At 38.6% G+C, this 14,135-nt stretch overlaps 1 protein-coding gene across 3 annotated transcripts in view; it reads right to left on the bottom strand.

Annotated features, from left to right (window-relative positions):
* Positions 1-14,135, bottom strand: part of ZZEF1 (zinc finger ZZ-type and EF-hand domain containing 1) — a 60,660-nt gene that overhangs the window by 21,051 nt on the left and 25,474 nt on the right. For 2 of the 3 annotated variants that reach the window (XM_080411277.1, XM_080411278.1), the window contains exons 24-38: positions 13,805-14,006; positions 12,504-12,649; positions 11,870-12,110; positions 10,260-10,339; positions 9,043-9,136; positions 7,993-8,506; positions 7,175-7,339; positions 5,829-5,948; positions 4,807-4,968; positions 4,026-4,155; positions 3,623-3,761; positions 3,249-3,414; positions 2,498-2,760; positions 835-1,010; positions 88-235 (exon numbers count right to left, since the gene is read on the bottom strand). In XM_080411277.1, the coding sequence (XP_080267403.1) occupies positions 88-235; positions 835-1,010; positions 2,498-2,760; positions 3,249-3,414; positions 3,623-3,761; positions 4,026-4,155; positions 4,807-4,968; positions 5,829-5,948; positions 7,175-7,339; positions 7,993-8,506; positions 9,043-9,136; positions 10,260-10,339; positions 11,870-12,110; positions 12,504-12,649; positions 13,805-14,006 (2,746 nt within the window). The remainder of the gene's footprint in view (positions 1-87; positions 236-834; positions 1,011-2,497; positions 2,761-3,248; positions 3,415-3,622; positions 3,762-4,025; positions 4,156-4,806; positions 4,969-5,828; positions 5,949-7,174; positions 7,340-7,992; positions 8,507-9,042; positions 9,137-10,259; positions 10,340-11,869; positions 12,111-12,503; positions 12,650-13,804; positions 14,007-14,135) is intronic. The other variant, XM_080411279.1, reaches the window with a different exon arrangement.

The following is a 14,135-nucleotide window of genomic DNA, read 5'->3' as shown; positions in this document are numbered from 1 at the left end:
AATGGGTTGGCAATAAAAAAATACAGCTGTTTGCTTTGCATATGAATGGATACTTGTGTGACAGGGAAAACGAGAATAATTTTTTACCTGCTGGGGAAATATCATCATCCACAGACAAATCTGACTCTTGTCTCAAGACAGCTTTCTTTGCAAGGACAGCTTTGCTTTCACTTCCTTGTTTTTCTACTTTATCTTCTGCAGGAGACTGGATTTCACTGCGAGTATCTCCTTTCCCCTACAAATAAAACAAAGGAACCAGAAGATTAAAACAAAATTTAACACCTGCAGGAACAACCATGGAACGAAGCAGCCAGTCACCCGCATTTCACATTTTTCCTTAAATACCAAAACCTTTCATAAGTTAAGAATTTTTTGATGTATGCATACCTTCAGCTTCTGTGCAGTGAAAATACATTTTTCTATTTTGCTCATATCTCTGTGCATAAAATATTACACTGTAATGCTGTCACAGTTTTATATGCTGTATAAAAAGGAGGAAACTCATTTTCCTACCTAAACAGTGCTAACAACTAGGAGAAACGACAACCCTTTCAGAAAGGACGATCTTTGCCCCTCCAACAATTTTGTGAATCAGTTGCCTTTAAGAACATAAGACGATGCCTTGGTCTTTGATCAGCTGTGTCTAATAAAAAAAAAAACACCACCAAAACCAACAAACCAACCACCAACTGTCCCCTTGGCACCCAACTTTTACCTAAGAATGAAATTATTGCTATCCATTATGTCAGTTACATATCCAGAATAGGATGTTTAAGCTTCTGAAGATCATACATCGAACTGGTAGCAGGGGCTCTGGAAGGAAGAGGTACTTACATTACAATGCATGTGTACTGAGCCTGTGCTTGGCTTCTCATCTCTTCCCTTCACTGCTTTATCACCAATATGATTTTTTGGAGCACCATCTGTGGGAGGACTGACTGAAACAGTGTCGTTCTCTGAGAAGGATTCACCTTCTGGTAACATGCAGAGGAGAGCTAAATTTTTCAGACCTGAATGCAAGAAAGTTAGAAAAGCTATTGAGCAGCAAGACAGGCAAAAAGCAGAACTGAAGTATCTTGAAACGGAACTGCAAACTTCCCCTCACACACCTCTTTTAAATATCAAGTCCACCAAAAAGATGTTCCCCATCACGGTCACTTAAATAGGCAAGTTTCATTGAGTAACAGTGATGAGCAGGGGGTCACCCTTGCCACCTCAAAGACACCATCAGGGCACAAGTTTCAATTAAAGAAAATGTTACAGGTACCTCCCAACAGTGTAAATTATGAAAGGTAAATGACATCTGTCTTAGCTTTTAATCTTTTGACAGCTTAAATATTTATACAATAAAACTATGCGTTAAAAACAGATTAAATAATGAGTATGTGTAAGTATTTGGCAGCAGTGGTTATTCAGCTGTATTAAAGCTGCTCAAAAAAAACCCTACCAGTAAACTTATTTGATCTCGAGTCTAGATTTTTTGCTACATTCAGCATAGGTCTCTTGTATGTATTCTTTTGCATGGTATGGTACAGTATTGTATGGTATGGTATGGTGTTTATTGTGTTGTATTACATCGTATAGCGTGTATTTTAAGTCTTATGAGGAGCGGCTGAGGGCACTGAGGGTATTTAGCCTGGAGAAAGGGAGGGTCAGGGAAGAGCTTCTTGCTCTTTACAATACTGAAAGGGGGCTATAGCAAGGTGGGGGTCGGTCTCTTCTCCCAAGTAATAACAAATAGGACAAGAAGAAACGGCCTCCAGTTGCACCGGAGAGGCTTAGTTTGGATATTAGGAAAAATTTCTTCACCAAAAGGGTTGTCAAGCGCTGGAATAGGCAGCCCAGGGACCTGGTGGGGTCACCACCCCTGGAGGTATTTAAAAGACAGGTAGATGTCACACTTAGGGACATGGTTTACTGGTGGACTTGGCAGTGCTGGGTTAACAGTTGGAAAAGAACTTTGGGATCATTGAGTCCAACTTAAACGATTCTACTATATCACCCTATCTTCTGTAGTAGGTCCTAATTCACACAAGTCCTCATTTCCAAACGGACATCATCCCCAGAAACTTATCTCATTCCACAAATAAGGTTAAAAAATTCTTGCCAAGAGATGCAGAACAAAACACATTTTGCACCAAGTTATTTGCTTTCCTTCAAGTCCTTCAGTTGTCAGTAACACGTCAGTAACAGAACATGAAGCTACATTGATTGATCCCTTTACAACATCCAAGATGGAAAAAAAAACAACCAAAGAGTTGCCAAGTTGTCTTCAATATTTATGTAAGCATAAAATTAATTTTCTCAAGCACTCTATTTTCCATGTTCCAATGACCCTGAACAACACTTGTTCTACATTTGCTTTCTACATAAACAATTATTCTCAGTGAAGTACACAGTAGCTTCCCCTTTCCTTTGGAAACTTCAAAGTGAGTAATCACAGACTGTCTGCCACTTGCTAGAAACCATTGTTTCTGTGAAGGAGGAGCTGACTCACCTTTTCCATGCTGGGCTTTCATCAGGCAGTCTCCGATGAGCTGTATGCACTGCTGTTGCAGAATTCTGGCATGACTGAGGACCTGTGAATCTAGTTTCTCTCCTTCTACTTCCTCCCCATTTGCCAGATCTGCACTGTAGAGAGTCAAAGCTGCAAACAACAGCCAGGAATAATTGTGGACATATGGCTGGATGAGCCTCTGCCGGTCGCTGATGCGAATAGTCACCATCGGATACACTGTGATGCTGTGAGTGGGCAAGTGACTGAAAGAAGAAGGTACACCATTTTGAAATGCAGCCTCTTTCTTGCTAACCGATTTAATTAGCAACCCACGACACCTTTAGAGGAAGGTACAAAAAACCCAACACACGTCCAGAGTTTGAAACGGTAGACCTAGTTTTTTAAGATCTTTGGTGTCAAGCACTGAAACCTGTGCTAACCACAGCAATGGTCATTTCTTCTACCCTATCATTCCAGGTTGGTAGCTCACCTTCTGCAACTTTCACAGCCATGGCTAGAAAACAATTGCTACTTGTCTTACTTCACAGGTTGGGGCAGGCTTCCAAACTGCCAAAATGTTTGCTAACCTGGCCCTATATTTGCTATGTTTCTCTGAAGGACACCAACTAGACGTTCTGATGTCAGATGCAACCTTGTAGGAGGCAATGTGAGAATGACCGATTGTATTTCACTGCTAATTACCGCTTTTCTGCCAAGTGAAGACGGGGAAACAAAATCACGTATTTAATACCTGTCAGAATATTTCTTTGCAGAATAACATCCATAGCAAAGGTCAAAGTCATCACACACGTTGCAGTTCATTCTCCGACCTATGATAACTCCTTGACAGTGGTCACAGGCATACTCCATGTTAACCATTTCATGGTCATCCTCATGTCCTTCAGGTTTAACTCCACCTGGAAAGAAATATTTTAAGATTTCCCTGTAAATCCTTCTCAATAAAGGATCTTTCTTAACTTCAAGCTCATGTTCATCATAGTAAAAGAAAAGCTTAATGTTTCTAAAGTATCCAGGAGAAAAGTCTTTCACTTTGTTTTATATATAAAAGATACCATTTTGCCTTCCAAGTATAGGGGTTCGAGGTATTTTTTTAATTACTCTTACCAAGAAAGCAAGTTTTACACAGATCCATGTCATTGCATTGCAAACAGCGGTAGCGATGCCATGGTGCAATTTCATCACAGCCATCACAGGATATGTCCACATTTAACAGGTCACAGTAGCGAGCAACAAACATGTGCATCTAGAGAAAGAAAGGGACACAATTTACTTGAGTATTATTTTCTGACTTCGAGAAAGCTCTTTTTAGGCAAAAATCAGAACACTTCCCCTGCCAAAAAAGGATGGGCTTCTTTTCATGATTTTAGGCTTTTAGAGGCCTCCAGGGAGGCCAGGGATCCAACTGATGGAAGATCAGTTTAAGCCAGATTCCCTTCTCTCCCTTAGGCTTTTAAAAAAGTCTCCTATTTGCCCCTTCTGCAGATAATTAAGCAAATCATGAGGTCACCTTTCGCTGCTTCTCTGGGTCAGCTTGAGCGATCTTTTCATACCAGGTCTCAAACATTACATCCTGACATTCATCCATCCACTCACAGTTTTGCTTGTAGTCTGCAATTTCATCTTCTTCACTCCACTGACTAAAAGAAAAGCAAGCTCAAAATTAAGTTTGAAAGCAGACTTCCCTCCAATATAACCTGGGATACTTTTTGTTTTTTTTTTTAAAAAAAAGAGGAACGCAGTGCTATAATACACTAATAAAAACAAATTGTGAGAACTCCAGTTCACTTGGTTAATGAACAACCATACAGACACCTGCTTCTTGCTTCTGTGACATGCTCTTGAATACACATGGGGACCACAATGCAAAATCAGAAAAACTGACGCTTAGAAAACTGCTTTTGGTAATGCTGGCGGATCAGATGAGACATTTTTAAGACTTTTGGGCTTTCACATTTGCTCACGTGTAAGTAGTACAACTGCTTGAAAATTACAACATGGATGTGTTAAAACCATTTGATATTTATCAAGACTAGAAACAGCTACACTGCTAAACAAGTAAAGTGTTCCAGCAGTAAGCAGGTTAAAGATAAAATTTTAATAGTTTTTGCATTAGCGATGCTGCAAAAAATTTCAAATACTTCAGTTAAGCCCCTGGATACTGACCAAAATTATGCCATACTTGTTAATAGCACTGTTACTGCTTGTTCCAGGACAAAGTTCAGGAGCCTTGCTTGGTAAAAATGGGCAATACTCGGTACCATGTGAAAGCTGCATTCTTCCTGACTTACCAGATGACACTGTCATGAATACTTATGTTTTCTTGTGATGTAGTCATAAGAAGATGTGGTAACTGAATCTCAACAAAGAAGGAAAGATCGCTCGGCTCCCAACTCATATCCAAAAGGTGAAGGAGAGTTGTCTGCACACACGATAAGGCAGGAAGCAGTGATCTAAACAAAACAAGACAATAAAACATGACAGTTCTAACCTTGAAAGTTAAGTTTCTAAGTTGAAATAGTACGTCCAGGGAGTAAGGGAAGACAGTCACTGCATCAATTTCCAGGCTTTACTCTGCATTAAATGAACTACGTGAGTTGATGCATTAGTCAACCTGCGTTTCTGCCACAATTTAGCAAGAAGCACAGCCAATGCCATTTGAAATAAAGATGGTATCCTTTACAGATTTAGTCAAGACAGAGCTTATGCTATTGCCTGAGCATTAGCAAGAGGGTTTGTCTCTTCTCTGCAGTACATTTTCTTGGTATTTGCAGGAACTTGTTCTCTTTGAAACCTTTGCCATGTCCAGTTGAAAGTGAACAAAGGATTTGGAAGTTACTGGCAGGGAAACTGACATTCTAGCCACAATATTCTTCTTTCTCTAGGACAACTAACTATTAATCCCAAAAATTCTAACCAAAACGTTACCAAAACAGGAGCTTTAACATTAAAGCATGGAGGCAGAATTGCTGTATTTATTGTGGCATTACTCTTGCACAAGTATTCCACAATAAATTAGCTATTTCTAATACTTTACTACTAGAGTTTCAGAAACATACTGCAGAATTGTAAGTACAAAATGCAGTAAAGGTTTTAACACTGATAAATTTATTGTGCTTTCCCACCTAATAGTAATAAAAAGCTAACAGGGCATTTTTGTTCAGAAAATCAAGGCTCCTTAATTAGTTCTGTAAATAATGCAAAGTCAAACTTAATTAAGGCATTAAACAATAAATAACAAGTGACAAGGGAAGAGGTGAGGATGAACAGGAAAAAAAAAAGTCAAGTAAGTAATACACGCAGTGTACTTTACCTGTCATTAATAGTACTAAATCCCTTCACAGATTTTACCAGGAACAAAACAAGCTGATAGTAGGACTCTCGAATCTCTTTGTGCAGCTCAGCACCACAGCCTTCCAAGTTTCCAAAGTAGCTAGAAATTAAAGTCAGTTTAGTAGTCTAGAATTCAGCGTTACATTTTAGGTAGCATGCTTTTGAGAAATTTTACAAACAGGCCATCCTTTAAACCCTCCCCACAAGGGGGAAGGATGTTAGTTTTGTTTAAAAAGCAGTCTATCACTTTCAAAGAAAAATAAAAGAATCCTGTAGCAGTAATCGAAAGTTAAGAAACAAAACAGGCAAAGAGAATGCTCTCCTGGCACTAACAATACAACATTCCTTCAAATTTAAAAGGTGCTTTATAAAAATCTAATCAAGATCTTAAAGGAAATTTGTGCACTGCAAGAACGATCATAAAAAGCTCTAGACAAGTGAGAAGCCAGCAGACAGAGTTCAGATAGCACTGTCCGGACACACGATGGAAATCAGAGCTCAATTCATGAACCAGAACGGCACCGTATTAGCTCCTCCTTTGCAACAAGTGCTTTCTAGTTGTACCTAAAATTTAAAATAAACCCTTCCAAATTATCTTTCCTTAGAACAACAACTGCACATGCATATAATGGGTATGATCTTTTTTGCCTCTTTTATCTGTGTGTATGTGCACGCCCCTATACAGCACTGCAGACCTTGGCTGGCACGTCCACCACTTCAGCCTCTGGTACCCAAGTGAAACATTCCACCACACAAGAAAATCTGTCTTATACAGGTATCACACCCAAAGTTACGAAAACTCAAATAAGCAAATGCTTGACTAAAAAGATATAACATGCACCCATTCTTGGAAGTTAGTTCTTCTGCCAGATAATTATCATCTTGATTTACAAAGCAAGCTCACAAAAATTACAGACACAACACTACGTAAGGAATTATTCATTCTTTGAATGAATGAAGAGCTAGAGAGGAACTCAAACTAAAGCAGTAACTGAAGACTCCACAATCTTTTGGGGCCTGTTGTGATCTGGTTGGAACTGTAAAGATATTTCTAGGTATCCACATTGTGATTCAACTGCATGACACCTACTGGCATGAATAGCTGTAAAGTCCCACTTGAAAGTAGTTACTTTTTTTTTTTTTTAAATGAAGCATGCAAGGCACGCATAATAGCCTAAAAACTTATCCTCAGGTGATATCTTGATTATCTGTGTGGATTAAAAAGCAATAACTTTCTACTGTTTAAAATATATACATGACCGGGAGAACACAAGGACTAAGACACATTAAATCATATGGCTGAGCCTTGCCTAAATAATTACTTACTTGGTAAAATCTTTCTGACAGGCTAGAAGTTCTAAGAGAAAAAGTACACAGGGTGGATGAAAACAGTGCGGCTGCCCAAGCGAATCTAGGCACTGACGGATCATCTTGAGCACTTCCATAATACTCTGCCCTTGGGATTTTCTCAAAGCAAGAACCTTTAAAACACTAAGAAGAACAAAAAACATCTATGAGGACTTCAAAACATTGTACTTAAAATAACCCAAAAAATCACAATTCAAGAAGTGCTTGACCAATTAAACAAGAGATGGGTATCTAAATTTTCAGTTCTATTTCGGCAGCAGTACATTACAGTTGGAGTGAGTGACAAAGCTTAGAACCCAACCCAGCCCTCGCTGCACCAGTCCAGCTTTTAGAGCTTAAAATAGACAAGCTGAGAATTGAAAAGCTGTCTTCAAAATAGCTTTTTCAGAGTATCAGGTAATTTAATGAGAGATGCAACTATTCTATAGTCGGTATCGAGGATTGTTCGTACTGATATACCAGGTCTTTGCTGTTCGTAGATACAAAGTAAGATGCTACTGCAAACAGATCTCAGGAAGCAAGACAATAAATTGCCAAGTAATTGGTTTTTTTTACATTCCGTACTACATAATTCAAAGAAAACAGTACTCCCTAAGAGCCCCTACATGGGGTGTGTTAACACATGTCTGCAAATAACTGAAGGTTGATACATCCGTCTGACCACTAATCATTTTTTCAATACTCCCTTGCAGCTAAAATATGGTTTATTCCACCTAAGGAGGTTGTGAAGACAGGTTTCTGTATTTTATGCTTGGCAACATTTTCCATTTGCTTACCTTTCATGTGAAAGTGATTGATCTTTAATAAAGTCTAATATGTTTTTCAATATAGGATATTTCTCCTTCACAGTAGGCACAGCTCTCGGCTCTTCCATTGATCTGAAAGACAGCAGCCTTAGTCTGCCACGGCTGAACTGAGATTTTCGCGTAGGAGTGGAAGGAGGTGACGATATCTCTTCTTGCTGTGAAACTGTATTTTCAACAGGCTTACTATGAAATGTAGACGCTTCTGTTCGGAGGGGGTCTGGAACTTGTTTAACCCTCGTATCAGACTGTGTCATTTGCCCCCCCTCTTTTGAAACAGGATGAGTTACTCCATTGGGTGACATTGAGTGTGCTGTCTGGAAGTCCATGTCCACAACGGAACCTTTTCTTTGGCATTTATCACTGACATACTGTTGGATATCATCAATGTCTTGGGCTTCCAAACTCTCTGAAGCAGAATCTTTCCTCTTTGCTCTCACAGGCAGAAAATTCAGTAACAAAAGGCTCTTCTGCATACACAGTTTTGCTGCAGTATAAAAATTGGAAGAGTTAAAATCATGACAACAGGACATCAAACTTGCTATCTTCTGCTTAGGAAGAAAGTGATTTATTTTATTTCTTCTGAACAAAGACAGCTAGAAAACACTGATTTTCCTGTTATATTGATCATGATGCTATCAGTTACTTAATCATAGATTTCTAAATGCTAAATCCAAATAGTTACACTGAACCAGATAAAGTATGCAGTAGTCAATGAGAACACACTTTAGTAAAAACCATCTGTTATTCTAACATCAGTTAATTGTGGTTAACAAGTATCTACAAAAACAGATGAATGCAAGTTCAGAACCCAAGTTGAGAGGTCATTCCCTGAAGAATTTTCTCATTTACTATTTTCTACAAAGAATAAAGAACGCAACCCCAGATAGTTCAAGGAGCATACACTAGTTTGTTTCTTAAGGTATTAAACAGTAACCCCAGTTGCTAACTTACCTTTTACAGCAAAAATAATGTCTAAGATTTACAAGGCAATGCTAATGCATTTGGAAAGGCAATACCTACCAAGAGTTTCTGGGTTGACCTCAATCGCTTCTGTGTTCTCCTTCTCCTCAGCATCATTGCCCCTACTCATCAGGGATTTCTGCTTCATTTCCAACTGTAGACAGGATGTTAAAATAGTTAAAATATGATTCCCCCCTGTAGATCTATACAGTAAGGCAGTATGAAGACTGCGTCACGTTAAAGGAATTTAATCTCAGGAACAGATTACAGTATTTACTACTCCCTACTGCAGAAGAAAACACCCAGTAGTCTAAAAGAGCAGCACCTAAACTATCAGAGCAGATAACAGCCGCACACCACGACGCTCAAGGTTTGTAGGCTGAGACCCTTCCCCATCTTGTGACTAGATGTGCATCAGCCCTCAAAGAAAAAGGCTTCCCCTTTACCCCCACCACTCAGGATGAGATAGATACACCTAGTCATGAGATAAGATTCTCCAAAAGCACCATGTCACCTAACTAGCAAGTACTGTCAGATGCAAACACCTGTCACATCACCTGTGGTACAATGCAATTATTCATCTTAACATGCACCTGCACTCATTGCATCCCTAGTGTTTCAAGCTGCCAGGAATTCTGGCAGGCAGGAAAGAGGAGGGAAGAGGTCACAAGATACTAGAACAGTTAATTTGTCTGGCCTACACCAGGAGCAAAACAACAAGCCATAGACTAAACTGTCTAAAAAAGGCCATGTAATTTTTACTATTTACAATTTCCTGCTGTCTAGTGAAATCTAAACGAATTTTGGCTCTCTGCAGCTGCAGGTGATGATGCAGACACCTCTCACAATGTTGAGAGTGGATGATGCCAGCCTTTGACATAGGGCTTCTGTTTCAAGGAAAAAATCACAGGCAAAAACCACACCCAGAACTGAAGCCAGTTACTTGCTTGTCAAAGCAGCAGTTATTTCCTTTTCTATTAGCACTGCACTGTTTAAGACAGATTTCTTTCTATACTATACCTCAGAAGTACTCCATCTACTATGTAAGAACCTTCCAAATTAACAACACATTCTTGCTGAAAAATAACACAGATTTAACTGATTTTGAGTTGAATTCACTCCCAAAAGTTAGAAAGCTTAGAAGTGAATGTATGATGTTCTTAAGGGAAAACAGCTGGCCTAGAATCACTGAAGGAAAACATGGTTCCATGCACTTCTTCAAATTGCATTGTAAATTATTAAAAGACATTCATAGATAACCTCCTGAGTGATCTTACCATCCATATTCTAATTGAATCAGCCAGGGAATATACTTGTGCAAACGCATCACTCAAAGGCACCTTGCCTCCACTGTTGACTGGAAAGGAGAGAAAGAAGAGTCGTGTTTATTTACAGCTCCATTTTTTAAACAACTTGACTAGTTAACTAAAATTACACTACAGCCTTCCCTTCATCTCTTAGTCAATACTTGGAATTATGCCTGTAACAAAAAGAAGGAGTAAGAACTGTCAACGTTGATATGCCTCAAATACATAAACTGCACCTTGACAGAGTTATTTGCAAAGTCAAATTACGAGTAGCTTTCTCATCTCTCCCCAGAATTGGTGCCTGTAGTCATGGAAGATAAAAACCTCTCCCCATACAAACAAGTATCACTAACACAAACTGCTATCAGAATAGTCATGAAACGCTTAGTATTAACTTAAAGCTCTATAGATGCATTTGGTTATAATTCTTTTTTTCTCTTTTGTTTTATGTGATGAACTTTCTATGAACTGACAAAACCTCAAGACCTGACAAAACAGTTTCCATCACAACTGGCCTGACAATGACCATGGAGAAAAAGACATTCCTATTCAAGGTCTTCTCTCTCCCATTGCCCTCGGTTTGGTTTTTTTTTTTCGTCATTGCTTGTACAATGCTTCACATGGTATAGGTGAACATGGGTCCTGAAATCAGTCTGCCCCAGCAAGACTGACGGATGAAGCTATTACATAATAGTAGGATGGATACCTTATCCACTCAATATTTTCCTGAGCTACCACCATTTTCAATCTTACTCAGAAAAGTAGATCAATCAGACACAGACAAAATGACTAAAGGCAATAAATACTTTAGTCATCCAGTCAGTCTTTGTGTCAATCATTTTTACCCATAACTTCATAGCTCAAAGTGTAAGATATTTAGCTTCAAGATTGCGACAGAAAGTGAAAGCCTAAAATTAAACCCTTTCAAAGCCAAGTAACACCTTATTATCCAATACTTCAAACCTATCAAGAAGTTTAATGGAAGGATGATGCAAGTTAAAAAGTTGTTCACTTTACCTACTGAAAAATACATAAATTGTAATACAAAGGACATAATGTAAGTTAAAAGCACAACATTACCTTTTATTTAAAATAAAATAAAAACCTATGGTTTTGAGGATGCCAAGACTAGTTTCCACAGTAACATTTGGGGAGGTAATTCACACCTCCTCCATGTAAAAACATACAGGTTGGTCTTGGCTTTTTAGAAAAGATACAATGAGAATGGAAAATGATGTAAGAGCCTCTAATCACCAGGAGCCACACTGTTCTGAATTAACACTCCAGAGGACATCACTGCTTTCTCTGGGTATATCCCTGTAAGGCTTAGTCAGTAGCTTATGATGTTTATTAGTTTTGGGACAAAGCTCTGAAGATAAAAGCATAAATTAATAAAAAAGAAACACTTTAGAGATAAGTCTTACCTAATCTACCTAAATAATGACTTCTTTATACAGAACATCTTTTTAACATTGACAAACTGAATTTTTTTTAAATCAGTAAAAAACCTGATTTATAAAATAGCCTTCTACAAACTTTAAGTCTTCATTATTAAGATAGTCTAATAATATTAGAGTTACCATATTTTTGAAGCTTCTCATATAAATCTGGAGTGAGATACACCAAAGCAGCAAATGTTGAGTTCACAGCTTGATCAATAGTAGAACCAGCAACTATATCTGTCTTTGGGGTCTGTTTTTTACATGCCTGTATAAGTCCTTTGAAAAGTTCAGATTTTTGCCCACTGAAGTCCTGGGCAGGATCTGATTTTGCAAAGTCGATAAGAAATTTACGGCAGTCATCTGGCTGAGAGCTCCTAGCCTGAAAAGAACATTAGAAAAACACTTACTTTAATATGAATGTGAAAAATTGTTGCAGCTCATTTTGACAATAAAGTCAGCTTGCAGCGTATCTACTGCAGTTGAGCAACCTGATGTAAGGAAAGATGTCCCTGCCCAAGGCAGAGGGGTGAATACATGATCTTTGAAGGTCCCTCCCAACTCTTCCATGATTCCATGAAAATGGAAACTAATAAAAAGAGTACAGAACAACAGTTTCTTTCCTCCTTGATATCTGAATTCAACAGCACAAGCGACAATAACTTCAGCACAACAGCATACGCTTAAGAACATATCAACTAATTAAGTTGGAACAGAACTGTGTGATACATCAGGATTTCACGCCTACAAAACGAAAGCAGCGGTGTAAAAGTACCTCTTTTTCATCTTTGTGCCATCGACTGCTTTGACTGGCTCGGAGTGCCTCAGGACACATCTGATGCCTGAAGACAGGTTTCCAGAGAGGAGAATTAAGAACTGACGTGACTTTCAAAGGAGGCAAGTCTGCTTCACTACCTAGTTCTGCAAGAAATTTGGAACAGATGCCTCAGTTACTGAATATTTTTGTTCAGTTTTACAGATTAATGAAAATAGTAATTGTTAAACATCCAGTGGGGGAGGGGGGAAGGTAATGCAAATAGACAGAACAAGTAATTTAACAACATTCTCTAACTCCTGTTTCTCTAATGTGGTGCAGAAAACTGCTGTACCCTTTCTTTAATGATAGCATCAGTATCTTAGAGTGACAGTATGTTACATTATGGAAGGACTTTAAACATTTTTGCTGCACCTGCAACCATAGACACTCCCCAATTTGCAAGAGATCTTAAAAGCTTTTTCTCCTACTAATGACGTAGCAATTTGCTGTATGTCAGCATGCTCATATTAAGAAAGGAAGACTATATTCTACTGTAAGAACACTTCAATTAGTTCCCTAAATTTATGTGTAGGTACCTCCCAAATTTTCAAACGTAAGGACTGACCAACTGATTGCAGTAAGAACTCAAAGTGGTGAATGAATTCAGATTTAGAAAGCTAGCTAGAAGTGTTCTGGTTCTGAAACTAAAGAACAAATGCACCTTTTTTTTTTTCTTTCTTATGGCACACACTCTCATATTTTTTGTATTTTACTTATCTTCAGTAGCCCAAATCCCAAGTGTACTTAACTACCAGAATTAAGCAAACTTAATTTGTAAATTCAAATTTAAAAATCAATACCAAATGCTCATGTGACACACTTAAAATCATTTGTGTTCTAAGCTCTAGGGGGTGTGTGTGTGTTTGCTGGCTCCATATTCTCTCCACCACAGCACTAGGGAACAATTTTAAAGGAAAAAAAGAAGAGAAGATTGGTCAAATTCTGATATTACTTCACAAATGTAATTCAGCTTAGTATGTTTACTTCCAGGTGTCCATGCCTTCCTAACATTGGCTTCTGAATACCAGAGAAATCACAATAGAGAAATTTCCACATTAGTCCCACAGAACAGCAAGCAGGCATGCCATAAAAAGCTCAATGCCCAAACTGGTTTGAGCAGCAATACAGCAAGTCTTCCACCTTCAGCCAAGAAAGAAATATAGAAAGAACTTCATTTCACAGGGTATTCCAAACATAAAAGTCCTCTTATCTCCTCCTAACACTGCATCACAACTTCTGGAGCTATTAAACGCACTCACCTCGTAGAGATTTCAGCGCCATACTTCGGGAAGCCAAGCGCCCCATCAACCGGGATACAAGAAGCTGTAAATCCAAGCCCCAAGAAACGGCAACATCTGGTAGGCCATAAGCAGTGACGGAAAACTTGTAGCCCCACTCATTATTACTGCTGTCAGAGTGAAAGAGAAACTGCAGCCGTGGGCCAGCCTTAAAGGTCACTTTCTACAGAGCAACAAAACAGTCATTTTGCCAAATGTACATGACAAGTAGACGTTTCAGGGTAATGAATTCCCTTCAGCAACTGTGGTTTTTTCATTATTACGTTCTGTTCATAACAGATCTAATCTCCCC

The sequence above is a fragment of the Falco punctatus genome (genome assembly GCF_963210335.1).
Source record: "Falco punctatus genome assembly, chromosome: 1".
NCBI lineage: Eukaryota > Metazoa > Chordata > Aves > Falconiformes > Falconidae > Falco > Falco punctatus.
This window is presented reverse-complemented; position numbering and strand designations above follow the sequence as displayed.